The sequence below is a fragment of the Scedosporium apiospermum genome (assembly GCF_000732125.1).
Source record: "Scedosporium apiospermum strain IHEM 14462 chromosome Unknown SEQ_SAPIO_0110, whole genome shotgun sequence".
Taxonomy (NCBI): Eukaryota; Fungi; Ascomycota; class Sordariomycetes; order Microascales; family Microascaceae; genus Scedosporium; species Scedosporium apiospermum.
The window spans coordinates 242,634-267,450 of NW_015971811.1; the positions used below are offsets into that span (position 1 = coordinate 242,634).

The window sequence follows — 24,817 nt, forward strand, 5'->3', positions numbered from 1 at the left end:
CACTTAAATATTTCCTGATCAACTCTTGTTTGCTGGCAGGAACTTCCGCAATCTGTGAATTCGGGGAGAATCCCAAGAGTTTGGACAAGCATCGACAGGGGGTCTACGAAGTAGACTGGTTGATATTCCCCCCCGCCCGCCCAAACGTACATCTGTACGTTTTGAATTTTTAGGGTTTCCATTGCAAACTCGAAAGAACATGAATAAAATCCGGCAACAGGGTTCTTGAAAATACTTTTTTTCCTTTTTTTTTTAGGGGGGGGGGTTTGTCGCGCAATGTGGCTCTACACTGTACTTGGTCCTGAGAAGGCGGCTTGCTCAACATCTTCGAGGATGTATGTACCTTCGTACTGCGTAGATGTACCACACACATTTCGATCTCCTCAATCCTGCTGCATATTTCTATCGTTCTCTTTTAATTCTCGGGAGGGGAAAAGAAAATCAAGTTTTACGAGTCTTATCCTTCTCCCGCGAACCCGGAATGTTTCCATCGTTTCTCTGGAGCACCCACGAAGTGGAACAGTCCATCCCGTCCCCCCATCTTGCCCACACTTCAAACGGGGCGTGGCTTTACCCATAGAAATAAATCGGAGAAATATCCTCGGAAAAGCACGTCCGCATCCCCGACAACGGTAACGTAATGACAAGGGGACTTTTGGGGGTGTGTCTCTGGACGAACGTGCTCATCCATTTGTACCTCGTCCAACGCAAACAAAGCATCATTGGTCGGGTCGGGCAAAAAAAAAAAGAGGGGATCACTTGGTTCTCTTGCAAGAACACATAGTGGACACATACATTTGATGTACGATACTCCACCTTGTAATCTCACTGATGCATTTCTATACGACGTTGGCGCCCGTTGGGGCAAAAACTTCGCTTAGACAAAAGGCGTCGAGGATGGGGGTTGGAAAAAAATTTTGAGTCCAAGCCTGCCAACAGACATCTGGACCCGACGGAGGGGAGGGGAAGGGGGAAGGAGGGGGGGAGGGGATGATGCACTTGGGTTGGTGCTAGGGTCGTTCCGCTATTGGTGACCCAGACGGCTGGGTCCATTGTCGTGATCTGGATGGCCACGTCCACCTACACTACGAAATAGTCACACGGACTATTGAGGTAGGTCGCGCCCAAGTGCTTGCAGGGCAGAAAAAGCACAACATTTCCGTTGCTACACCGGGTACGATGTACATGTACGACGCACTTGAATAGGCAATAATGTGAAGGTGACGAGAGCTGTATGGCCAAGCCGATGGGTAACTAATCCTAGTCCGGGCCGGTTCTTTTCAATTCTCTCGGATGCAGCTCTGGAACTTGTCAGGAATGACAAAGACAGCAGCAGAACAAGAGGGCTCAGCTCGCAGAGGGAGCCAAGACTGCGCAATTCCTGTATACTTAGTACGTTGCAGTCTGCTGCTGGTCACGAATACTTCACTGCCGGGCAGGCAGGCTAGTGTCTGTTTCATCACCGCCGTTGGGCTGGTTGACTGCTTCGCGGAGCCAGCGTACCATGTGCTCGGGTCCTCTCCACGAATTGCAGTTTGATCTTGCCCACGCTTGCGTCCAGCCGAGGAGCAGGTAATGTACACCTAGCCTGGAGGGGAGACCGAAGGAATCAATCGATTGTCCCCAACCTAGTGATAGCCACGACTGGTGGAGGGGAAAGAAGTACGTAATGTAAAAACCATCGACCAGATCGACTGATGGCTTGAGTTATGTGCTTTCCAAGTGCAAACTAGTGTCAAAATCGGGCGTATTCTAATCCCGCATCGTCATCGTTATCGTCTACGAGCGGCGTACCTGTGTACACTAAGATAGGGTTCCTAGGGCTAAAGTAGGGCTCAGGTGGTATTTCAAGCGAAATGGCTCAGTCCTGGGCCGGTCGATGGAGGGAGTCAAAGAAGGGAATGGTTCAAGATTTCGTCGGGGGATCCGACAGTTTGGGTCCTTGGCTTAGCCTGCCGAGAACGAAGTACCCTTTCCCACGGCTTGGAAGGATTTTTCCTCCTTTCTCTCCTTCTCTATTGTTTCAGGGCCCTTCCCGGCAGCCTATGAAGCACATAGGCCTAACCCAGGCCCACGCTTCCCGCCTATCCGGTTCCTGTTGCCTCGTTTCCCGGCAGCGAGGTTTACCGCCGGGGAATGGGGTTCGCTTCCCAGTGGATAGAAGAGTGATGGAAGACCCAGCAGTAGGTTCAGCTTATTTTCCTTGGTATCATTTTTCCTCGCCCTTGTTCCAAACACAATTACTCCATCATTGATGAATTGACAGTCATTGATTTACCTACTTGATAACGATATGTATGTAGATGTAGTGTACTTGGTCTCGCAGGTTGGATTCGATTCATGCTGTGTTCCTGGTCATCTTGAATAGAGCATTGATGAATCGATTGGCAACGGCGTACCACTGCAGCACGCGGTACAACGGTCCCATCTACGAGGACAACAAAAAGCCTTGTTTGTACTTTCAACGGCATCCCTGAATTGAAGGGTTCGAGCATGAAGTATCAATTATTGTATTCGTGATATTGATCGCCATCAAATCGACCACGTCACCTGCATGGCTAATTCAAAGCTGCCTTTGCGCCTCTGCTGCTGATCGCTGTTTGTATTGATGTAGTGCATACTTCTGATGAAATGCCAAACAGACTTGTATGCGTGGTACTTCGTACACCACTTGGAGTGGGGTCTTGTCCGCCTCTTTTTGGCGGGTGCAGCGAGAACCTCACGCACTTTGAGAATAAGATGAGATTTGATCGATTAATCCAGAGTCCCGAGTATTATTTCCAGGCCCATGTCCTCATGAGCAGGATGGGAGAATTGAAGGGAAAAAAAAAGTTAGGGCGGGTCCTGCCGTGACGAAGAAGTGTACGATGGTGGAGTTCTCAGTGCCCACGTGCAAAGTAGCCAACTGCAAAGTATACTAAAATACACCGCAATCATCAACGATTAATCCCAAGAACCAGCCCATTGGGATGCAGAGAGCCAGTGGGTGTGGGGGGGAGAAGACAAAATCGAGGCCTCAAGTGGATGAAGGACTGCAGTACGAAGTCCACTAATATGAACACCATGTACACTACATGCATCAATACATGTAGTGTCGTGTATAGCATGGTAGCATTGGGGACATGCGGAGGACTGGATATCGTGAGAACACTACATTCGATGTATACTTGTATGAAGGGCTGTGCTTTGTTTGTACAGCTACGAAATATTACGAAACACACCAGAGAAAGACATTGATGGACCGCGTGAGGTTAAAAAAAAAAAAAAACTGACACTTCAATATAAAGATGGATATTAACGGGAACGTCGAAATATTCGAGAAACGGCATGTTTCTCTGGGATATGGGATGTACTAATTACTAACGGGTGCGTATCCCCCAAGCCATCCCTGCCGTCAATTGATGCTACATAACCCACGAAGTACTTCGTATTTAATTCTCATTCCCATTCCTCGATACATCAAAGTGTACATCCATACTCCATACTTCGTACGAAGTACTTCATCGACATACCCATGCTGCACGCTCCACCACCTCGTAGCGATTTCCAGGCCCTGCAACCCTTTCCCTTTCCGGGCAAGTCTTCCGGACGACAACATCCATGGATCATGGGTAGTGTTCTCCACATCAACGTTGGATCGCTCCAGTGTCTCCTCTGCTCCCGCTTGGTGCCACTTGATTTGATGGGTCGCTTCGTACTCTGGCCTGTCATTTCTCAGACTGTGCAAGTACTTCGCTCTCTCACTCTGCGTTCGACAGCCTCTTTGTCGCCCATTTATCAAATATCATATTCTTCCAAGCGCCTGTCTGATCTATTTCAAGCTTAACGCCATTCCCGCTCCTACGGAGTACGACGACGAAGTTAGTGACTTAATGATGCTATAGCACGGATATAAGCCCCCAATCCCTGTCCTAATCCGAAGATAAAATCGTACATCTGGCCGACTCCTATGCTCCCATGCCCCCTTCTTATTATTACTCAGTCCCTCGTAGCGTTCGACGATGCGCGAAGTAGTGCTTGTATTGGTCTATCAACCCTCTTGCCCCATTGCCGCAGCACATCCCACATTCCCCCCTCCCCATTCCTGCCTGCATCAACAAGGCAGAGAAAGAAGGGAAGAGAACGAGTCCGGCACGCTGGTTCCAGACGTTCTTCTCCACCCCCCTTCGACTTCCTTTCTCCTACCCTAAACTACCACTACTCGCTCGTACAGCCCCCCCCCCCCATTCTCCTCCCGCCCGGTTCCAATCGTACCGTCATCGTCCCTTTTTTTTATAGGGCCCACCCCCTCCCTTCCCAGTCCTTCGGGAACTACATAATCCTCATCCTCGCCTCGCCCCTGACTCTGAAGCTCTCCGCCAACCATTCCGCTCCGACTCGGCTTGGTTGGAGTGCCGCCTCCACACACACGCATACCAACAACACACACGACATCCTGCAGTGACTCAACTCAGGCCGTTGCGAAAAGGGAGTGCGAGTTTATTCGTACAAGAAAGGCGAGAGAAAATCATAGAAAAGAAAAAGGGGGAAGAGAACATAATAGGGAGAATTCCTTGAGTTGTTTCGCAAGACTATGGAGTGTCTCCTGTCTTCTACATGCACACCCCCATCCACATCCGCCTCCTCTCACTCGATCCGCCCCGATCCACTCTTACAGCTCAGTTGAGAACGACAGCTGACCGACTCCGAATAAGACCGCCTCTTTCCTCCTCTCTCTTAGCCCTACCCGCCTTTTTGGGTCTTTTTACCTTCTTCTTTTTATTGACTATAATTTTTTCAAAATTTCTTCTCGTCTTTCTCTCCCACCTGTAAGAGCATAGTCCACACCTACATTCCTTCCGAGACTCATTCCCGGACAACCTCGTTCGGGAAAGATGAATGAACCGAACGGGGCCCAAGGCCAACAGGACTTTGGTAGCTCGCTTCACTCAAACGATGCCGACATGGACTTCACATCCGACTACGAGCCGTCTTCGGCTTCATCGGGCTTCACATCTATAGAAACCGCCACTAAATATCACATCTACGAAAACGGACGGTAGGCTCGGTCCTTCTCCTCCACCTCAACATGCCCTCATCATATACTAACAACTCATTTCTTCACCCGAAACAGCCGGTATCAGGCATTCGTTGAAGGGAGGTATCCGCTCCCCAACGATGAGGGCGAACTGAACCGCGAGGAAATCAAGCACTCCATGGCCAAGGTTGTTACCGGCTCTTCCATAGGCCTTGCTCCCGTCGGCGACAGTCCGCAAAAAATTATCGACCTTGGCACCGGTTCTGGTGTCTGGGCCATTGAGGGTAAGTTTGAAGCGAGAGAATGGGGAATAATGAAATAAAAAGAAATCGACCTTTTCTTTAATGCAGTACAGTCTCTCATCTTTCGTCTCACAGCCGCAGACCGATATCCCAGCGCCCATGTTATCGGCATAGACCTCTCCCCCATACAACCGTACTTCGCTCCGCCCAACGTCGAATGGAAAATCGACGACCTAGAAGCCGACTGGCCCCCAGCCTACCGCAATTCGGATTATATCCATGCCCGCTGCTTCATCACCACCATCCGAAATCCCACCAAATTAATCTCCTCCGTCTACGAGTAGGTGTCCATCCTTCACCCATTTGTTGCCCCCCTTTCCCTCACTAACACACGATCCTAGACATCTCCGTCCCGGCGGCTGGGTCGAATTCGAAGATATAACCCCCATCCCCGTCTTCGAGCCCACAACCTCCCCACCATCCCCCTCTTCCCTCCTTCTTACCCGCTTCTTCTCTCTCATCAACACCGACTTCGCCCACCGCTACGGCTGGAGCCCCTCCCTCCCCTCCCACCTCCCCACGGCCCTCTCCTCCGCCGGCCTCGTCAACGTCGGCGTCCGCCGCGAAAGGCTACCCCTGGGGCCCCGGCCGCGCGCCAAATCCGACGCCAAGACTCGCGAGGTCGCCCTCTACATGCAGCTCCTCGTTGACGGCCTCGTCGCCGGCGTGTTGGCCAAGCATAGGGAGCTGGACCTCACAGGCGAGGAGGCGGAGGTTTTGGCGAAGGGTGTGGAGGCTGCTGTTAGGGATCCGGGAGTTTGTGGGTTTCTTTGGTGGACTTCTGTATGGGCGCAGAAACCGGGTTAAAATTGGGTTTCTTTTTCAACCTCGGGTCTGGCTTCTTCCTTTTTTCCCCCCTTTTTTTCTCTTTTCCCTGGAAACCCATTCGAGTGTGCTTTACCGCGAAATCCCTTGCCTTTTTCATGTTCGAATGCTGCGAGAGCAAATACCCTTAACTTTGACGTAGCGAGCGAGCGATATATCTCTCCAATTCCACCCGGTACACCCGCAACGAACTCTTCTCTCCCCCTTTTCATCTTCCTCTGTTTCTTTTTTCCTTACTTCAATGTTCTTTGTCTTTCTTGGGACTTGCAAAGAGCATCTGTATAATCAGACGGGATATTCGCCGGCTCCTTTTCTTCGGCCTTTCAACTTTTTTTTTGGTACACGGAACGACACGATGGCTTATGAGATATGAAACGAACTCTTTTTTCTATATTTATGTTTCTCTTACGATACATTACATAAGTTACGATATAGGATAATATAGGATAGAAGGGAATATATACTACTTTTTCTCCGATGTCTTCTCCGTATCCTCGATGTGTTTCTTCCTATGGCCATGAAGAAAGAAAACCTCCCCTACTTGCTAGGTATACTAAATCGAGGGGGTCTAAGCAATACCTTCAAGGCACCGATTACGCTAATGGCATAAGGCCTGTACGCCCGTTCTCCCAGCATCCGCCTCGCAAACCGGATTCCTCAGCTCTCCTCTGCATTCATGCCTGGGAACTGGGATCTCCCATGATTTCAACATCATCATCCTCAGCATTACCATCCTCATCTTCATCGTCTTCGTCATCACCATTATCGCCTCGTGATGGACCCTCGAAGCTGACCTATTCTAGCCAGGAGAATGCTACAAGGAAGCGGCAAAATACGGCAGCCGCGCTCTTTGATGGCCACAACGAACTCCGCCCACTAGTCAGCGTTTACACGGGTAATATAATTCATGGGTTTCCTAGTACGGTTGAGGCCCTCTCGACACTACACTGTAGGTACCTTTTAATGCAGGTTGCTGGGGGAGGTATTTTGACTTTCTACTAGTGACCGCTGCCCAGCAAATCCTCTCAGCCCTGGGCCTCTCCCCTGATGGCGATATTTATGGCGCTGCTCGAGAGGCATCGCGAGGTAACGCTCTAAGTTCGCCAAGAAGTCTTCTGATTTTGTCGGGCAACCTGTGCTCTGGGTTTACGGTCCGAAAGGAGAAGAGATCAATTTGAAGGGTTGGTTGGCTAGTATTTCTATTAGAGCCGACTCTAGCGGATTATTCGGTACATTGATAGCATTTAACGTTCATCCACCAAGGCTTTGAAGCCAACAAGCGGAGTGTGTGGCATTGGAGAGATTAAGGAGCATATCCTTAGACTGAGGTAACCTTCGCCTTGCGCCTTACACTCTTATGACTTGGAAAAATTGAACCTACTATAGTAGCGGCCTCATATCTTCACTAGACTTACCTTTCATGGGGTCCTTATGACATGTGAATCCGACTAGAAATTACTTGAAGACATCTGAAGAACCAGCTTGACTATAAAACACACGAGGGCCCCATCCTCACCAGTCCCGGAGGGCAATACCTGCCGAGGCTCCGTCAACACGGTACCAGTTTCCATTTCTGATTCTACCGAGTCACTCCCTCTATCATCTCAAAATCTCAAGATATGAACAGTTGTCCATTGCCCAGTATGGAGCCAACTACCGACTTTGGCAAGTCCAGGGAAGATTGCCAGAGAACACTATACCATGGAATTCCCGGCGGTCTTGTTTGCCTAGCGAGATCCTTCCATCCATTTGACGAACCGCCACAGGAACCAGGTCCCTCCGTACATCGTTCTCCCGTCCGTTTATTCCCCGTTGGCAAAGAACACAAGATCACCAAAGAATACGAAGGGATATGCGACCAGATCCGTGACGCGTGCAACGCCGTGAACTGGAGAGCGATCGGAGTCTATCGGCTTGGGTGGAGGCCAAAGGCTCAGAATAACCCCGTTGTGGTATTCGTGCGCGTACGCCGCGGCGACACAACCGTCGGCAAGGCTAAAGCGGTAGTAGCCGAGATTGAAAAAATCCTATCAGAGTAAGGTCCCCGGATGATGGTCCTCTCCAAACGTCTGCAAGGCTAACGCGTAGTTGGTAGCGCTGATATGCAAGACGTACATGTACATGTCGCTGAGGAACCGTGAGTATAGCATGACTGTGAGGACTGCTAGTGGGATGTCGAAGGTCTGCTGTATCCTGCGAGTTCGTCATGATAGATGCTGCGCGACTGGGTTCAAACCAGACACTCCCGGAACACCTTGCCCAATGCTTGTCGTGTTGGTGATTGAGTTTTGTTGGAAAGTTCCCTTCCGTAGCATCGAATACCAAATACTACATAAAATCCTTAATTTTTAGGGAATTCTCTTGCGCCTCATGAAACATCTTTCGAAGAGTGTTGTGGGTATTTATCGACCAAGGTGGAATTTGACATGATCTCTTTATTTATAATCCCCCCAGTCCTATCCCAACAACGAGGGCGCGTCGAGTTCACGGAAATAGAGAAAAAAAAAAAATTTAAATTAAATAAAATTAAAAATAAAAATAATAATATTTACAAGTTAAAGGGAAAAAAAATTATCGGGACCCGCCGTTGCCAGCTTACCGCGAAAAACCTATTACATCCAGGTCCAACCAGGGGTCGAACCGAGACCACCTCAAGCGCTTTCAACCAGCAGCCAAGAGGGAACGGATTTAACTAGCAGCTTGGCTGGCTGATCCCTTAACGTCACTGACGTTTATTGATCGTTATATGCTTTACTCGGTGTGGTTGTTGGCCCAGGTGGTTCCTTCCTCCAGGGATCGGCTTGGCTCGCTCCTGCCTCAAGTTGCGCGGCGCTCTCATCACCGGATAAGTCTGCCGACGGTGTCGACTCGCTCGTTTTTAAGTTAACGTGCATCGGAGACATGGAATCGCTCGTTAGGGGGGGGGATTTCGCCAGGCCGAATGGCCTACAGTACTATTCATGTCCCAAAAACTCCATCTACTGATACATATCCATTTGTCCTCCCCCCATTCCACCACTCCCTTGTCCAAAATCAGCCAGTCCCCCCGAGTTATACTCCTGCATAATATAGCTCCAATCCATATCCGCCAAATCCTGTCCCTGCCCTTGTCCACTAACCTGCCTCCGCTGCCTCTCCTGCTCCTCGGGCGCAACATGCGGACTAACCAACGGCGCCAAGTTGACCTGTCCGAGAGGCCGTTGCGGGGTGGATATCCCAGCGCCGCTCACACTGGACGCCACAGACGCAGGGAACCCAGGAAACCCACCAGCCGGCCCTCCCCCTCCCCCCATCATCATACCCCCCATAAACGAAGACGTCGAGGCTCCGTCGTCCATCTCCCGACCCCTAGGCCCTCCTCCGACCCCTTTATTACTATTCCTCGACTTTTCCGTATGCGCCCTCAACTCCGCCATCCATCTCGGCTCAGCCACCGTCTCTCCCAGCTCCCTCTGCGCCGCCTCATGCGCATCCCACGCCTTGACGAAAAGCCGCGCGAAAGCCATGTGCATGGGATTATGCAACTTATTCATGAGGCCCCTCCGTTCGTAGCTTTCCGTGAGGGCGTCCCAGGCGCGCTCGACGGCGGCGCCCGTGGTGCGGCGGCGGAGCTCGTTGACGAGGAACATGTAGGCGGGGAAGGGGAAGTGCATGTAGGTGAACCACTTGTAGGAGCGGAGGGAGGGCGCGTTCTGGAGGACGTTGTCGTATTCGATGAGTTGGATGGCTTCGCGGAAGAGGGAGTCGCGCTTGGCTTGGTCCAAGGGGTGTTGTTGGTTTTGTTGTTGCTGGTCTTGCGGGAGGGGGTTGTCTTGGCCGTAGCCTATGTGGACGAGGAAGGCGAGGATGCGCATCTTACAGAGCAATTGCCGCACCATGGTGAGGGTGAAGAAGTGGAGCGGGATGCGTTCGTCACAGTGCCGGAGGTATTGGTTCTCGATGTGGGCGGAGAAACCATCGAGGGTGTAGCTGATGTTATCCCTCGGTACGACTCGCACCGTAGGGATGGGCGGGCCTGAGGCGCCGGAGCCGGAATTGGGTGTGCTGGCAGTTGCTGCTACGCCGCTGCTGGCCCCGGGAGTGGACGAGCTCGCGGGGGTTGGCAGGCTAGCAGGACCGCTGTCGGAGGACGCGTTTGGCTTGATAGGTGTATCTCGTTGCGAATCGCTCCTCACGATCAACGACATTTCTAACCTGGCTAGGCAGAAGAGCATTTCGGTAGCGCCGGCGTGCGGTGTGGGCGGCTCCTTGCCATCGACGTGCAGGTCAGCGTCGTTAATGTTGAGCGGAAGCTTGGTATCACTGGCAAATGAGAGAGCTGTGACAGTAGAACCCGTCATCTCGCCGATACGTCCGTCATAAGCAACGAGAGTCCACCAGAGGCGACGGCGTTGTTCGACCTCGAAGGGCGAATAGCCCATGAGAGCTGGGTCGCGGTGGAGACCCATTCGTTGAGCCATGCGGACTGCCATTGCGATGAGGCAGAAGATTTGGCGAGGATCCATGAATTGTCGAACCGCAATCTAGATTTGAGGTTTACAAGGTTAGCAACCATACCGCCTATGAAGATCATAGATGAAGGAAATCATACGAGGTATAAAGTGTACGCCTGAAGCACCATAAGCTCATTTGTTCTCATGAATCCCGCATTGATCAGAGCCTGCTGCAGCGCCGAGTGAAACCTGCTCATCAGCATCGTCTTAGACTCATTAAAAGTATCCAGCGCCTCTTGTTCCTCCATGCTGTTCACAGCAGTCAGATAAATGGCAAACATGAGGGCCTCGAGGGGCCTCGGTGTCTCGTCAAGTCTCGCCGACGCCTCAATGATCTTGCCCTGGATGGTTGGTGTATGGGTTAAGCGGAGAAGAGGGTTTACGCGATTGATGTAGACCTGCCATAGCTGGAAGATGTGGATGGCTGGCGGATGTAGGTGAGCGACGGAAGTGGTGCGGCCGCCGATCATGAAGGGGAAGCCCTCCTGGTTCTCGTACATCTTGTCGAAGGCCTGGTGGACTTTGGAACCCTCGACCTCTTCTTCGGATGAGTCGAAGAGCAGCTCTTCACTGGCGCGGAACTAGAATTGATGTTAGTCGAGTTCACAGCGATGTAGACTTATTGGTGAGAAAGGAGGGAAGTGAGATAGATTAATCATGGATGGACGGATGGCATATAGTAGGGTCTTAGAATGGCCCTGAAATTCGCGACGCCGGCCGTGACAAAATAAAGACATAGGAAAAAAAAAATGCCCTTACCTCCTTGTGAAATGGAATCCAGTTCGGCGATCTGTACGATCGTCAGTCTCTGTGATACAACATACCCACGTTACATCTCATCTCATCCAACAACAAAAGATAAACTCACCTCTCAGCTTGTGACTTCCTCCCCGAGCTCAAAGACGCCGAGGTACTCGACTTCGGACTCGTCCTCAACCCCTCAAAATCCGTCTCGAGCTCAGTCACCTCATCGTTCACTCCTCCCCCGCCACCATCGGCACCCCCTTGACCAGAAAGCAACTCGGGATGGATACTTTCAAACTTGATATTATTCTCGGAAAGCAAACCCTCATACTTCTTCAACCTCTCGATGAGATCCTTCTCCTGCAGACGCTTCTTCCGACGCCTCGGAGGCTGGGGCGGCACGACGCGGCACTCGACGCGGGCCTTGACGCAGTTGGCGCATGGTTTGTTCTTGTCGCAGCGGACCTTGCGCTGCTGGCAGAGCACGCAGGACGTGCCCCTGGTGAGTTTGATGGCGGCCATATCGACCTGAGAGTGGGGCAGCTGTTGCTGGTCTTTGGCCTGGGGTTGCTGGTTGGAAGTTGGATTGGCAGCATTAGAAGCAGCAGTGGCGGAAGCAGTAGCGCCGGATGCCCTTGCAGAGGGAGGTGAGACCGTGACGGCCGGAACTTGGGGCGGTTCCCCAGCCATCGAGACTCCAGTCCTCGTCAGGTAATTTTACGTTTTAATTTGTCGGGGAATTTAGTAGTCACCTTGGCTCCCGACGGTCCCAACTGAGCTGCCGGTAGCCGAATAGACCAAGATAGGTAATGCCCGAATTACTTCGGGCTCAAACGTGAGTGATGATGGGCGAGCAATGGGAGCGAGGAAGGTTGTCCTCGGGTTCGGGTAGTTCCGTGAGGAGGTTCGGGCCCGAGACACGTCGAAGCACCCGAGCTTGTCGGGTGAGGTTATGGCTGACGACCGAGGAAAGCGTTGGCGGTCAGAACTAATGTGTGTTACCTCGACTTAAATACTTCGTAGTACAATGCCTCAGCTATCACTAGCTTTGATGGTGTATTAGCTTCAGTGTTCTTTGCTTCACTGTGCCCTGATGGAGCCAGTCCCCAGCCCTATAGGTTGGCTATTTTAGGACCAAGGATAGGCCTGACTGAGGGTCGTGGTATGACGAATATGAGAACAGCAAGAATAGTGGGGACTGGAGAGAGTGAAGACAAATTGATTAGGACATACAAGATCACTAACAAGCCGCGGTGTGACAGCCGAGTTGACGAAGGTGACTGCCCGCTGACCTTGGACGCAGAAAGAAAAGGGGGGTTATCCGCAGTGTTCGAAGGGGTTTTCTAAAAAGGGAGGGGGAGGGGGGGGGGGGGGGGGGAAGAGCAAACTGAAAACTGATCTATCTAGATGTCTTGATGTTCCGCAGGGACATGCGGACTACGTGAAGGGGCTGAGTTGATGTTCAATTGCGAGCGGTTGACACCTCCGCGGCTCCTCGATTCTAGGCAGAAATCCTGATCAAAGTTCGGTGAGGCTTGGGGAAGTGGGACAGGAAGGAGCAGCCTCCTCCGTAGTTCGCTGACAAAAGGGAGTGCTGGCGAATCACGAGAATGCAACAACTCAACTCACCTTCACTCCTGATCCGAGAGTTACACTCAACTCGACCCTGGAAAAGAGACTGACTTGATTGTATGATTCCCTTGAGCTCGAATAGCACTTTTTTCTGTCGTTTCTGTTGTGGGAAGCTTGGAGCTGGTCTTCGGCACAATTCGTCGGGCAATGGCAGGGCTGAACTAAATGTGAAACAGTGATTGCCCGTGCGATGCGGAGAAAATAGAAGATGGTTGATGAATTGTGATCAATTGATGATTTCCCCGCGTCCAGGCTATATTTTAAATCTACCCTTCTCGTTGACAAACCCGGAATTCTTCTAGAAGGGAGGAGGAAGAGGGAGATGGATGAAGATGGACGGAGAAGAGGAGGATTACGAGAAGGCTCGAGCGAGAGCAATGAAGGGGGAAAAGCTTCCATGGAGCTTGTTTCCAAGGGCTACGAGGACAACTCAACTCAAGCCGCTTTCCAAGGCTTAATACTCACTCATTGTTCATGCCAGACTCCAGCCCAGCGCACTGCCCGCCCGCTCAGACTCGACGATGCAAGGGAGAGCAGACTCATACTCGTGATACTCGTGCAATTGCAGTTGCAGGACCCTGGTACTATCCCAGCAATACCCCAGCATTACCTTTATACTTTGCAATGCCTGGCAACCGGTGAACCAAGTGAAGAAGGTGGGCTGCAAGGGCTGGGGACCGAGTTTTTATACGAAGAAAAAATTTGGGGAGCTGCACGAGACAACCGTGGTAATTGATGTCCGCCAGTGATGATGATTGATATGTCTTGTCTTGAACAGATTCGTATCGGCAGATGTCGTGAGTTGGTTGATCTGCTCGTCTCCCTGGATTATGTCGCCGGGTGGTGGTTCGTCTTTGGCAGGGAAGCTCATATCAGCCAACTGTAACGATGTCTGGACTACTCGGTACAAGCACTTTACATCAATATTAGTACTCTTGTCAAGCACCTCAGTGGACAGGAGAGGAGCGGACACGTTTGCTTGAGATGGATGGACAAGATATTTAGAGAGAGAGACATCATCAAATGACAAGATGGACAGGTTGAGCAGCTTCCATTTTCCTTTGTTTTTGATTGTGCAGCCGATATCAACTGGCGGCAGGCATTGGCAGTGGCATTGGCAGTGGCATTGGCATTATCACAATCTAAACGTGGGCTCTGTTGCTCGTATTCCTGGATCAGGTTCTCACCTTGCATCATCATCCCATCCCCAATCTTGAAGACTCGAACACACACGTTCCAAGTTTGACTGGTTCATGCAATTAAACCTGGTGGGCTCTTGTCGCGTCGCTATTTCCAATTGATTCATCAACGCCGACAAACTAGCTCTCCGCCAAGGACCCTCCACCCAACATTGCTGAATTGGTTGGACTGCTCACTGCTTCATCCCGGATTGCTTCAAGTTGTATAGTATCTCTCACCACTTTAACCGTCGGCACAGCTGCCTCAGCTCCATGTTGGCTCGAACTGCCTATTATGCGTGACATGCAAAAGAGACAGGCTGTGTTCGTATTATCGCATCAACGCATCTGATGGTGTCTCTCCTGCACTCCATGCGTCACTATCGTCACTAACTCTCACCGCCTGCGTCCAATCGCTGAGCAGCTGAGGATTAAGCGTCGACTTATCCCGTCTAGATATTGGGCCCTGCCCACCCGTTATTCTTTATTATCCAAGCCCCCGGTATCCCAGCCAATACAAGTACCCGCAGGCTCGGCTGTGGATGGCCTGGCCTTTGTGGCCTCGAGCCTGCGCCTACTGTCCAACCGGACTGGGCTGAATTGGACTGGACTTCCCCAACGCCATCCCGGATGACAGGATGGACACCAACACCCGTACAGAATAGCGCAGGTTCATCCCCTTGCTTTGGCATCGCCAGCTTCCACCGAATGTGAATGAAGTATGCCCTTTTATTTGGGAATAGCTTCGTATCTTCTACTCGGTCCACTGCAATCTTCAGTGATTGAAAAATGATACCGCATTGGAGCCTCTATTGCTTGACTGTCTCTTCTTTACCACGTCTCGTCTTCGATGAGAGGATCTTCAGTGTTCCTTCTCCATGCAGGTAATTCGCAGAGCCAAACAAGGCAGGTGAGACATGGAGACCCGCTCTCATATTAAATACGGAGAAAAAGCAAATCGAGAAGATGAGAAGATTTACCTGCAGTTCCTGGGTCGAGACAGGACAACAGACCATCGAAGTCGCGTCTGCTCTCGTTGACAACAGAAACAAGCAACGCACGATGCAATGTTGCCCCGCTCATATGCAGTTGAGATGCGGTTGACTCGTGGCGAACCACTCAGCTCACCCGCCTGGCAATTTTCCGTCGGCCACTGTCTTTATCCTTTATCGGCACCTCCCTCCTTCTACCGTGCATCACCCTGCTTCCACGGGGAAACTGTCAAGTATGACAGAGTGCGACCGTTCTGAATGAGAAAAAGAAGAATGGGGACTCAAAGATTACCGAGAGAAGAGGAGACCCGGACACCGCCAAACCGCCAAGATGGTGGCAAACCTTAAGTACATAGCCCTCGATCAAGACAGAGACATGGTCTGGTGGCTTTTGGACGTAAAGAAGCCCTGACGCGATTGGGCTGGATGTTCGGTCATGCTCTCCGGGCATATATGTCCATATGCCCCCAATTCCCGTCCGGACCCGGATGTTCAATGTTGTGCGGTCTTGTCAGAGGCACTATCGTGCTCTCTTTTCATTTTCCAGTTTTTTTTTTTTTTTTTTTTTTTTTTTTTTTTTTTCCTTTTTTCTTCCTAGGCTCGTCAGTTGATGTTGTGAGACCCGTATCTCCAAACTGACACTCCGGGTCTCTATTCCCTGAAACTCTCTTCTTCCAGAATGGGGGGCATTGGGAAACATCTCATCTTATATATCGAAGTTTCGTGTTTCTAGTTTCAGTGCTGGTGCATCTTTAATGAGTTATTGTCCTCGACTCGCCCGCTCGCCTGCATTCTCTCTCTCTCTCCCTCTTCCTCCCTCATTTCTCTTGTCGAACCCGGGCTTCTCTTGCTCCGTACCATCGTTCCTTCTTCGTTTTACTTCATTGTCTTCTTCATTGTAGCCCTAATTCGGTGATTCACGGTGCACACGCACAGCCTCGCAAACCCGCAGCGGAAACAAACCTGTTTATATCTACTTCTTCGTTACACACGAAAAGAACGGAAAAAGACGGGGGAATAAACTCCGACGTCCCTCTTGATGCCGTAAATAGCAAGCTGCAGCTTACATCCTGCGCTCACCATTCCGCTGTTCACCTACGCATACTTTCTTCATCCTGTGGCGTCCGGTTTGCTGTTGTGACATCTTCTCTGGCGCGGCATCTCACCGGAACTCCACCTGCGCAGCCATCATTGGCCCTTCCGAGGGAATCACAGAGAAAGCCACCCGGCCTTCCTGAAGCTCAGCAACTCTGTACGAGCTCAAGCAAGCCCCAGTGTCACCACTCTCTTTTAGGACTCGGTGCTACTAGGAGATCTGCATAAGCAGCAGCGCTGGTCTGCAGAAGAGCCACCGGGGGATACAGTAGAAAAGCAAAAGACTGCATACACACGCCCCCATACTAGGTATAAGCCGCATCCAATCTCCGAAAGGGCACACCTCTCTCCCTTCCCTCCACTCTTCCGATGGCTCGCTCTTCTCACTGGGGAGAAGACTCCCCCACGGCTGGCCGTTCCCCGGCTGCTTCAGCCTCTGAATTCACCATCTCCTCCCACCACCGCCATGATTCGCGCGAAATTCACTCCTCCCACAACTATTCACAGCACGACCTAGACCTGGACTACCAATACCATCAGCAGCCGCACCAGGACGAGGACTATGGTTACCATCAGGACCGAAGCTATCACTATCAGCAGCATCAGCCCCAGCACCAACAAGAACAAGAACAACAACAACCTCAGCAGCTCCAGCCTTATTACCAACAGCCTTACTACCCTAGGGATTACGAGGGCTACTGGGCCGATTCTGAACCCTACGACAAGAGATATTACCTCAATCACAAGCCACTGCCCGATCCTCCCCTGAGACCGCTGAAGAACCCTCGCAGGCTCGCCAAGCGAGAAGGCTCGAGCCACTCTGTCGGGCCTCGAGATAGCTTCGACGTCGCAATGGAGAACTTAAACGCCGGGGGTTCCTCGCGATCCGATCTCGACCTCGCGGCACACGGCGCCCTCTTTGCCAAAGACGGACTCTCAACACCTAGTGGATCTTCACGACGAGAGGGCAGCATTTCAAAGCTTCCCCTTCCCTCCCCCTCCGACGCTCTTGCCGAGACTCTCCGTGGAGCTGGGGTAGGGCGCCTAGATTCTCCTGCATTGGGGGGCAAAGGACTGAGAGGTCCTCCTCCTCCTGGCGGCGGTGGTCCTCCCGGGGGTCCATTCGGGGACCCGGAAAAGAACTTTAAGCCCAAGAGTTTGCGGTTCTGGTCGATTATGCTGTCGAATTTTATGGCGCTGTTCCTTGTCGCTCTGGATCGAACGATTATCGCGACGGCGATACCGCGCATAACAGATGATTTTCAGAGTCTCGGTGATATCGGTTGGTATGGATCGGCGTACATGCTTACCACGGCGGCGTCTCAGCTGTTGTTTGGGAGAATATTTAAGTTTTATCACATCAAGTGGTTAGTTTTACGGATCTTGTCTGCCAGATGAAACCGAACTGAATGGCTGACCGTTTTTCTATATTTAGGACGTACTTGATTGTCATCGTAGTCTTCGAGGTTGGCTCGGTCATTTGCGCAGCGGCGCCGACGTCTGCCGTGTTCATTGCCGGGCGAGCGATTGCTGGGTTTGGATCGGCGGGGATCTTCACTGGGTCGATGATGATTATGATTCCCATGGTTCCGCTAGCCAAGAGACCAGTATTCCAAGGTAGGCCAACACTCTTGAGAGTTGAAAAAGTCTCTCGCCTTGCTAACCTCTTTTCTTTCTTTCTCGTCTAGCAATCTTTGGTATGGTCTTCGGATTCTCCTCCGTTATTGGTCCGCTCATCGGCGGAGCCTTCACAGGCGCCGTGAATTGGAGGCAAGTCCCAAATGTCCCTTTATATATCCTTCCCCCATCACCCAAACTAACAAAAAACTCCTCCTAATCCAGGTGGTGCTTTTGGATCAACCTCCCCGTCGGCGGCGTCGCCCTCATCGCCCTCTTCTTCTTCCTCGACATCCCCCAACCCCCTCGTCCCCCCGCCTCCGTAAAGCAGCACATCCTCCGCCTCGACCCGCTCGGCACCTTTTTCTTCCTGCCGGCCATTGTCGCGCTTCTCCTCGCTCTCCAGTGGGGCGGTGCCAAGTACGAGTGGAAAGATGCCCGCGTCGTGGCGTTACTGGTCGTCTTCGTCGTCATGTTCATCGGGTTCGCGACGGTGCAGGTTCTCATGCCTGATACGGCGACGGTGCCGTTAAGGATTATTCGGCAGAGGTCGATGTTGGCGGGAGCTGGGTTTATGGTATTCCTTGCCGGCTCTATGATTTTGGCTATTTACTACGTACCTCTCTGGTGTAAGTTGCCTCCCTCCCTTCTCAACCCTGAAAGCCTTCAACCATAACCCTCTAACTCCCTCCACAGTCCAAGCCGTCCTCGGAGTCGACCCTGTCAAATCAGGCATCTACACCATCCCCCTCGTCCTCTCCATCGTAGTCTCCTCCATAATCTCCGGCGCAGCCACCCAAAAACTCGGCTACTACGTCCCCTCCATGCTCCTCTGCCCCACCATAATGGCCGTAGGCGAAGGCCTCCTCTCCACTTTCACAGAGACCACCCCCTCCTCGCGCTGGATCGCCTACCAATTCCTCACGGGCTTCGGTCTCGGCTTCGGCATGCAGACCGTCAACCTCGCCGTCCAAACCGTATTCCCGCCCGAAGACGTCTCCACGGGCATCGCCATCAGCTTCTTCTCGCAGCAGCTCGGCTCCGCCGTCTTCGTCTCCGTCGGCCAGACGATCCTGAATAACTTGCTCGCGAGCCGGTTGCGGCACGTTCCTGGGCTGGACGGCGGCGGGCACGTTATTGTCGAGAGCGGCGCGACGGAGCTGTTGGGGAAGGTGGAGGAGAGATATAGGCCGCTTGTGGTGGAGGCGTATAATTTTGCTTGTACGAGGGTGTTTTTGACGGGGACGGGGTTGGCGGTTGCGACGTTTCTTTGTGCTTTGGGGATGCAGTGGAAGAGTATTAAGAAGGGCCCGCCTGGGGGAGGGCCGGGAGGACCGGGGGGACCGAAGGGGGCTGATGGCGGTCCGGATAGTCCTCCTTCGTCTCCGCTGGCTGAAGTTTCTCCAGAGATCCGGATGCCTCCGACGAAAGAGAAGGCGGGCTTTCGGCTCTTCTCTAGGAATCGAGAGGTGTAAGAGAAGTTCGTCGTTGAGTCAATGAGGAAGTATCGGTATCGTTACCGCGTTTTTTTTTTCTCTTTCTTGTGTCTTCTTTTTCGTTCTCGTTTATTTATTTTCTTCTTTGGGTATATTTTATCATTAGACTGGCGTTCGGGGAGAAGGGGAGAGTTACCTCCTTACTTCTATACTGAGGAGTTTATCTCCGTCTACTTCTTCTAATGTATTAGTCTTTAGGGGAGAAGCGGGAAAAGGTATATCAGTCCTTGGAGGTCTCAAAAATACAGGCCCTTAATATTCTGTGGTGGCTATGAGAATTTGAAAACTGTTGATAAGCTGTGGCCCTGGCGAATACCACACCTTGGCTATGTAAAGTGTACGAGCAAGACTGAATACGAAAAAGTACCGTTCTTATGAGACTTGGAGGCTCTTGATTTAAGCCTCGGGCAGATGTCCCTTCACCCAAGCCAGCCAATAAGTCCCCAATCCCAACACCCAGCGCTGCGTAGCCGCCTCAGCCAAAATCCCCGTCGCCTCCTCCCGCAAGTCCTTCGCACTCTCTCTCTCCTTCTCCCCCAGCCGATAAAGACAATCCGCCATGCTCAGCAATACGATGCCCGGAAAGAACGTACGACGACCCCACTTTCCCTCCTGATGCTCCGTGTCAAGCTCCTTGACAGCCGTCTCCAGAGCAGCCTCCCACGATTCGACGGCTTCCTTGTAACGGCCCTCCAAGTGCCTGATGCGAGCTAGGGCGCACTGTGAGAAGAAGAAGCGAAACTTTTCAAAGGGGGGAAGAGGCCCGAAGGTGCGGAACCGAGCCAAGAGTTCCTGGAAGACCTCCTCGGCTTCAGCATTCCGCCCTTGTAACAGAAGCGCCTCGCCCAGTTGCATCTCGAGATACATGGTATCGCTCCGACGGTCCCTCGCGCGTTCGCTAGGCGTGAGAAGCCCCTGCCTCGGGGCCAAGTATTCCTGCACGACGACCTCGGCGGCTTTGGGCCTGTCCATCTCCATGAGGACGTGTGCGAGGTCTCCCGCCGCCCAGCCTTCGAATTGCTGGCCCTTGACGGCGTAGAGGTCCAGGTACCGACGGAGTTCCTCCTCGGCGGCTTCCCAGTCTCCGTGGTCTTTGTGGACTTTTCCCAGCGTCTGGCTTAATATCCCTAGGGTATTCTTCTCTTTACTGCTCGGTTTGTCTGGGTCGAGAGGTTTCCATCCCCGGAGAAGGCCGAAGCTCTCGTCGAAGTTGTCGTCGACGGAGACTTCGGTTACGAGATACTCGGCCAAGGTAACCTCGACAACGCCAACTTGAGCATTGGTCAGACAATTCCGGAGGCCGGGGTCTTTCGCAAGGGCGTCCTTGACGGGACCCAAAAAGGCCTTCGCGGCGTCGGCGCCCCCGAGGTAGTTTCCGGATTCGTAGTACCCGATGGCCAGGCCCACTTCCATCTCCCGCGCCTGAAGGTAGATGTTCTTGGAGGATGCGAGGAGATCGTGCGCCCATTCGAGAAGGGCGCGGTTCTTTTGCTCGTCTCCTTCGCCGTACATAATCTCTGCGTCGAGGATCATGGCGGATATAAGTTCCCGGGGTGTTAGTGGCGTGTCGGGTTGGGCGATGGAGTCGAGGTAGGCTAAGTTGAGGCCGTTTTCGGGTTCCTTGTACATGATGAGGGAGTGGTAGATGTGCGGCAAGCAAGCTCGTCCGATGGTTCCGAGGCTAGGAAAGAGTAGGTGGGTTTGTTAGCTTAGAGGAACTGCTAGTTGTAACAAACAAGGATCAGGGTTTTATCGATCTGTGGATGGGTTTTGACGAACCTATCTTCTAGAGAATACTCATCGCTTGGTGAAGCATGGGCCAAGAAGCAAAGAGCACCACTTCCATGCTTTTGTCGTTCCTCTCGCGACATCCGAAGTCGACCGCACTTGTGGTACAGCGGATGGATGGTAATGCAGCGGCCGACCCCATCTCTCTTTTCGCAAGATATGATAGAATGGGAAACCAAATCTTCAATCGCTTCGTCAAAAGCCGGTCCATTGTTGATGAGAGCGATAAGCTCAGCTGGAACGTATCGAGATGCCGGATCGACGAGGGTATTTTCGCCGTCGAGGCCCCATCGATGCTGCGGCGTGACGCCTCTCACCAGGAACGGTTCCGTTACCTCTGAGCGGTCCAGGAATACGAGGAGGGAAAACAACGCCGAAGCCCCCGGGTGAGTATCGATGGCTTGAAAGTTGAGTTCTAGGGCAGCCAGAACGGAACGTTCGTACGACGAGGCGTCCGGGCGGTGATCTAGCATCTCGCGACTGTGGTGCTGGAGCAGATCTGCGTACTCCCTGACGGACTTCTGCCGCACGCTAATGTACGTGCCGGCCGAGTTGATGGCCAGCGGCAGGTATCCGAGCTCTTCGACGAGGAGCTTGGCGACTTCGACCTCGTCGAGTTTGGGCGACTCCATGCCGCTTCGGTCGAAGAGGAGCTGCTGGGATTCTTCGGGGCTCAGCATAGGTACCTCGAGGCTGTTATCAACGAACTCGTTGCTGCCAACACGAGTGTCCTGCGTGGTAATGATGATGTGGCCCGATCGCGCGACGGGGGTGATTACGGGCATGACCTCTTGGAGGTTATTCGCGTTGTCGAAGATGAGCAGCCAGCGGCCCGGGGCCTGCGATATGAGCCACTGCTTCATCTGCATGACGGGGTCTCCGCCAATGTCGGATATCTTGAGGCTATAGCGGAGTTTTGCGAATTCATTGTGGAGAACCACGCTCGATGTCGCATCTAGGAAGAAGACGAAGTCGTATGCATCCTTGTGGGTGACTGCATACTTCAGGGCTAACTGCGTCTTGCCCGCGCCAGTCTTTCCAAACAGCGCCACGACCTTGAAATCAGAGACAGCAGCCAGAGAATGGCCTCCTCCACCTTCCCCCTCCGGGAAGAACCAGTCCTTTAGCTGGGCCAATTCGGCCTTGCGGCCCAGAAAGAACCTCGTAGGCATGAAGGGCAGAAATGTGGACTTGCGCGCAGAGCGTTGCAGGTCGTCAAGGTGGCCGATGCGCGATACCAGCCTTTGGATCCGGTGGATGGCCACCTGGAAGTTATCGTCGCCGCCGGATTTGAACCTTACGATTTGGGAGTGGTCGGCGTTGAGGCCGAGGGCGTCTTCATCGGGGACGTTTAGGATGGCAGAGTCCCGAGTTACGATCTGAGGAGTTTGGGGTTAGCAGGCGCTGGTTGGGAGACACCGAAGAAGTGGTGGCTTCTTATAGATTTTCTTCTTCTTATTTTTTCTATTTTATTTTAGATATTTCTTACTATTGACTTTTTGATGAATTTTCTAGTTTTCAGGAGTTCGTAGAAGCTGACGGCGGGGATCGAGCGGGAGACGAGAAACTCGCAAAACTGATGATGCAGCTCCTCTCTGATGTTCTCACCAGTTTAGCACTTACACCAATGAAATCGAAAGTTAGATGCCCGCTGCCATTGGGACAGAGAAGAAGATTAGGAGGAAGAAGAAAAAGAAAGTAGAAAAATAAGGCGAAAAATGAAATAAATAAAAATGAGCCAAAAAAAAAATCAATAAAAAAAATCAATAAAAAAATCAATAAAAAAAAAACTCACAGCTCTTGCGATTTCGTCGACAGATTCCGGATAAAGTTGGTCGGTGAATCCAGCACAAACTTGCCAAAGGTCTGCAGAATCGCAGGCATGTCGGCGAGCTTGCTCCCGCAGTGAGGGGTGGCGAAGAAGACGAAGCCTCGGGCACAATTGGCGAGGACGGTTGCTCGTTCATTGGACAGCATGATTGCCTGTGTGACACGGAAAGGTTTTGGGGCTTAGCATTTGCTTCTTACATTTCTTTGCGTGTCTGCAGCTTTTGCGACTTTGCAGCTGCCCATCTTGGGATAGATTTGTGGATCTCTCTCTGTCTCTCTCAATCTCACTCTCTCTTCTCCGTCTCGAGGGAAACTTGGGGCATGTCATACCTTCTTCACGATTAGACCGCCGAGGGAATGCGCGATGAACAGAATTGGCCTATCTCGTTCCTGTGGGTAAGATCAAAAACCCGTGTTAGTCGGTGTGGAGCTGGCTGATGTGGAAGAATCTATCATGATACCCCATTGGGGTATAGAACTAGACACCGCAGCAGAGCTCTTTCTGGTGCAAGCGGAGGATAAGACAGGAATTCACCCCTCGGTCATAACCAAATCCAAACTTCTCCTCTTGTTCCTTTTCTGCTCTTTGATCTTTGATCTTTCTCCGTGTCAGAGACGTTGATACATCTCGAGCTCGCCTACCTCGGGTCGGCTCCTCTTCCGTGACAAGCCAGCCAACAGCTGTCGTGCCACATCTAGAAACTCAATCTCCGCTCCGTGGTTGATTCTCTTGGCATTGTATCCGAATGCCATGACTCGCGCGTGGGGAAACTTATCGGGAAGGACGTCCTTGATCCAGCAGGTTTTGGTCCGCTTGTTCGTCCATGTGTCGAAGACCAGGCCGCCCAGTCCGTGAACAGCTACAATACTGCGCAGCAAAGAGTAGTATTTAGTCTTGAAAGCCCTATCATCGCTGATGGCATGGCCCGAGGATTTCTGAGGGCGGGCAGTTACAGGAGAAATTGGTGGACTTACTCTAGCCAAAGCTTCCCCTGCTCCGAGTAGTCTCGGGCATCATGCAATCCGTAAAGAACGTCCATTTCATACTCACGTATACTAACAAGTACAACATAGACGTAAACGTGCTGTGGCTTATTGCGGATAAAACCCCTAGATTGGAGCGTATGGTCTGGTGGTCAATGCTAGATAGACACACTAGATCTGATGACAGAGTAAGAATGGAAGGCTCGCTATGTAACATTCCTCTCTCGGTGCAGGGGAGGGCTTCTTTTTTTTATATATCTTCTATAGTCTATGTATCAATATCCCTACCCATTCTACGCAGGATCGAGATCAAGCCATTCTCGTCACCCAAGAATGGTCGATTCCATCTCACACAACTTTCGTGCAAGGGGGGCCGGCATCAGCTGGGGTCAAAGGGCCTGATGAGTTCACATTGCTTTATGGGATTCCTATCTCAGGGGAAGAACGTTGCAAGGTTTGCCGGCCCATGAACCACTACGCATAGGATGGGTGCCATCCCTGCCTTCGCCTCGCCTCGCCTCGCCTGGGGCCCACGTCGTGATCACGCAGCGCCTCCGTGAGAGCCGATAAGGCAGCCTGCCCTGCCCACCCTTTGAACAAAATGCGCTATTCTTATATATTTCATATGCCCCGGCAGGCCGAAATACGGAACGATGGCGTTTCGAGCTAGGTACGTTCTGGCGGTGCGTACATGAGTGACACCCTCAGAAGCTGCGATTGGTACTTTGGAGATCCTCTTGGCTTGCCCGTCCACGTCATCTCGCCACACAACTAGGGATGCACGTCTTTGGACCATGGAACGACTTGGATGTTTGGCAGGTGAG

The 24,817-nt window shown here is 52.0% G+C and overlaps 4 protein-coding genes and 1 pseudogene across 4 annotated transcripts; 3 read left to right on the forward strand and 2 right to left on the reverse strand.

Annotated features, from left to right (window-relative positions):
• Positions 1-4,943: 4,943 nt before the first annotated feature.
• SAPIO_CDS7050 (Demethylmenaquinone methyltransferase) lies at positions 4,944-6,920 on the forward strand (the record flags this gene model as incomplete). The annotated part of the gene is made up of 5 exons (XM_016788990.1): positions 4,944-5,038; positions 5,114-5,301; positions 5,395-5,599; positions 5,661-6,079; positions 6,778-6,920. 5 exons carry the CDS (start codon positions 4,944-4,946, stop codon positions 6,918-6,920), a joined length of 1,050 nt encoding a protein of 349 aa, XP_016640817.1.
• An 867-nt stretch (positions 6,921-7,787) lies between these two features.
• On the forward strand, positions 7,788-8,183 carry SAPIO_CDS7051 (annotated as a pseudogene; the record flags this gene model as incomplete).
• Positions 8,184-9,122: 939 nt separating this feature from the next.
• On the reverse strand, positions 9,123-12,071 carry SAPIO_CDS7052 (Fungal specific transcription factor domain-containing protein; the record flags this gene model as incomplete). Its single annotated transcript, XM_016788991.1, has 4 exons — positions 9,123-10,667; positions 10,736-11,218; positions 11,397-11,427; positions 11,506-12,071. 4 exons carry the CDS (start codon positions 12,069-12,071, stop codon positions 9,123-9,125), a joined length of 2,625 nt encoding a protein of 874 aa, XP_016640818.1.
• Positions 12,072-16,647: 4,576 nt separating this feature from the next.
• SAPIO_CDS7053 (uncharacterized protein) lies at positions 16,648-19,370 on the forward strand (the record flags this gene model as incomplete). The annotated part of the gene is made up of 4 exons (XM_016788992.1): positions 16,648-17,645; positions 17,714-17,812; positions 18,121-18,524; positions 18,592-19,370. The coding sequence occupies 4 exons, from the start codon at positions 16,648-16,650 to the stop codon at positions 19,368-19,370; spliced, it is 2,280 nt and encodes a 759-aa protein (XP_016640819.1).
• Positions 19,371-19,787: 417 nt separating this feature from the next.
• SAPIO_CDS7054 (uncharacterized protein) lies at positions 19,788-24,049 on the reverse strand (the record flags this gene model as incomplete). Its single annotated transcript, XM_016788993.1, has 7 exons — positions 19,788-21,072; positions 21,171-22,558; positions 22,669-22,774; positions 22,975-23,162; positions 23,340-23,399; positions 23,652-23,877; positions 23,985-24,049. 7 exons carry the CDS (start codon positions 24,047-24,049, stop codon positions 19,788-19,790), a joined length of 3,318 nt encoding a protein of 1,105 aa, XP_016640820.1.
• Between the last annotated feature and the right edge of the window lie 768 nt (positions 24,050-24,817).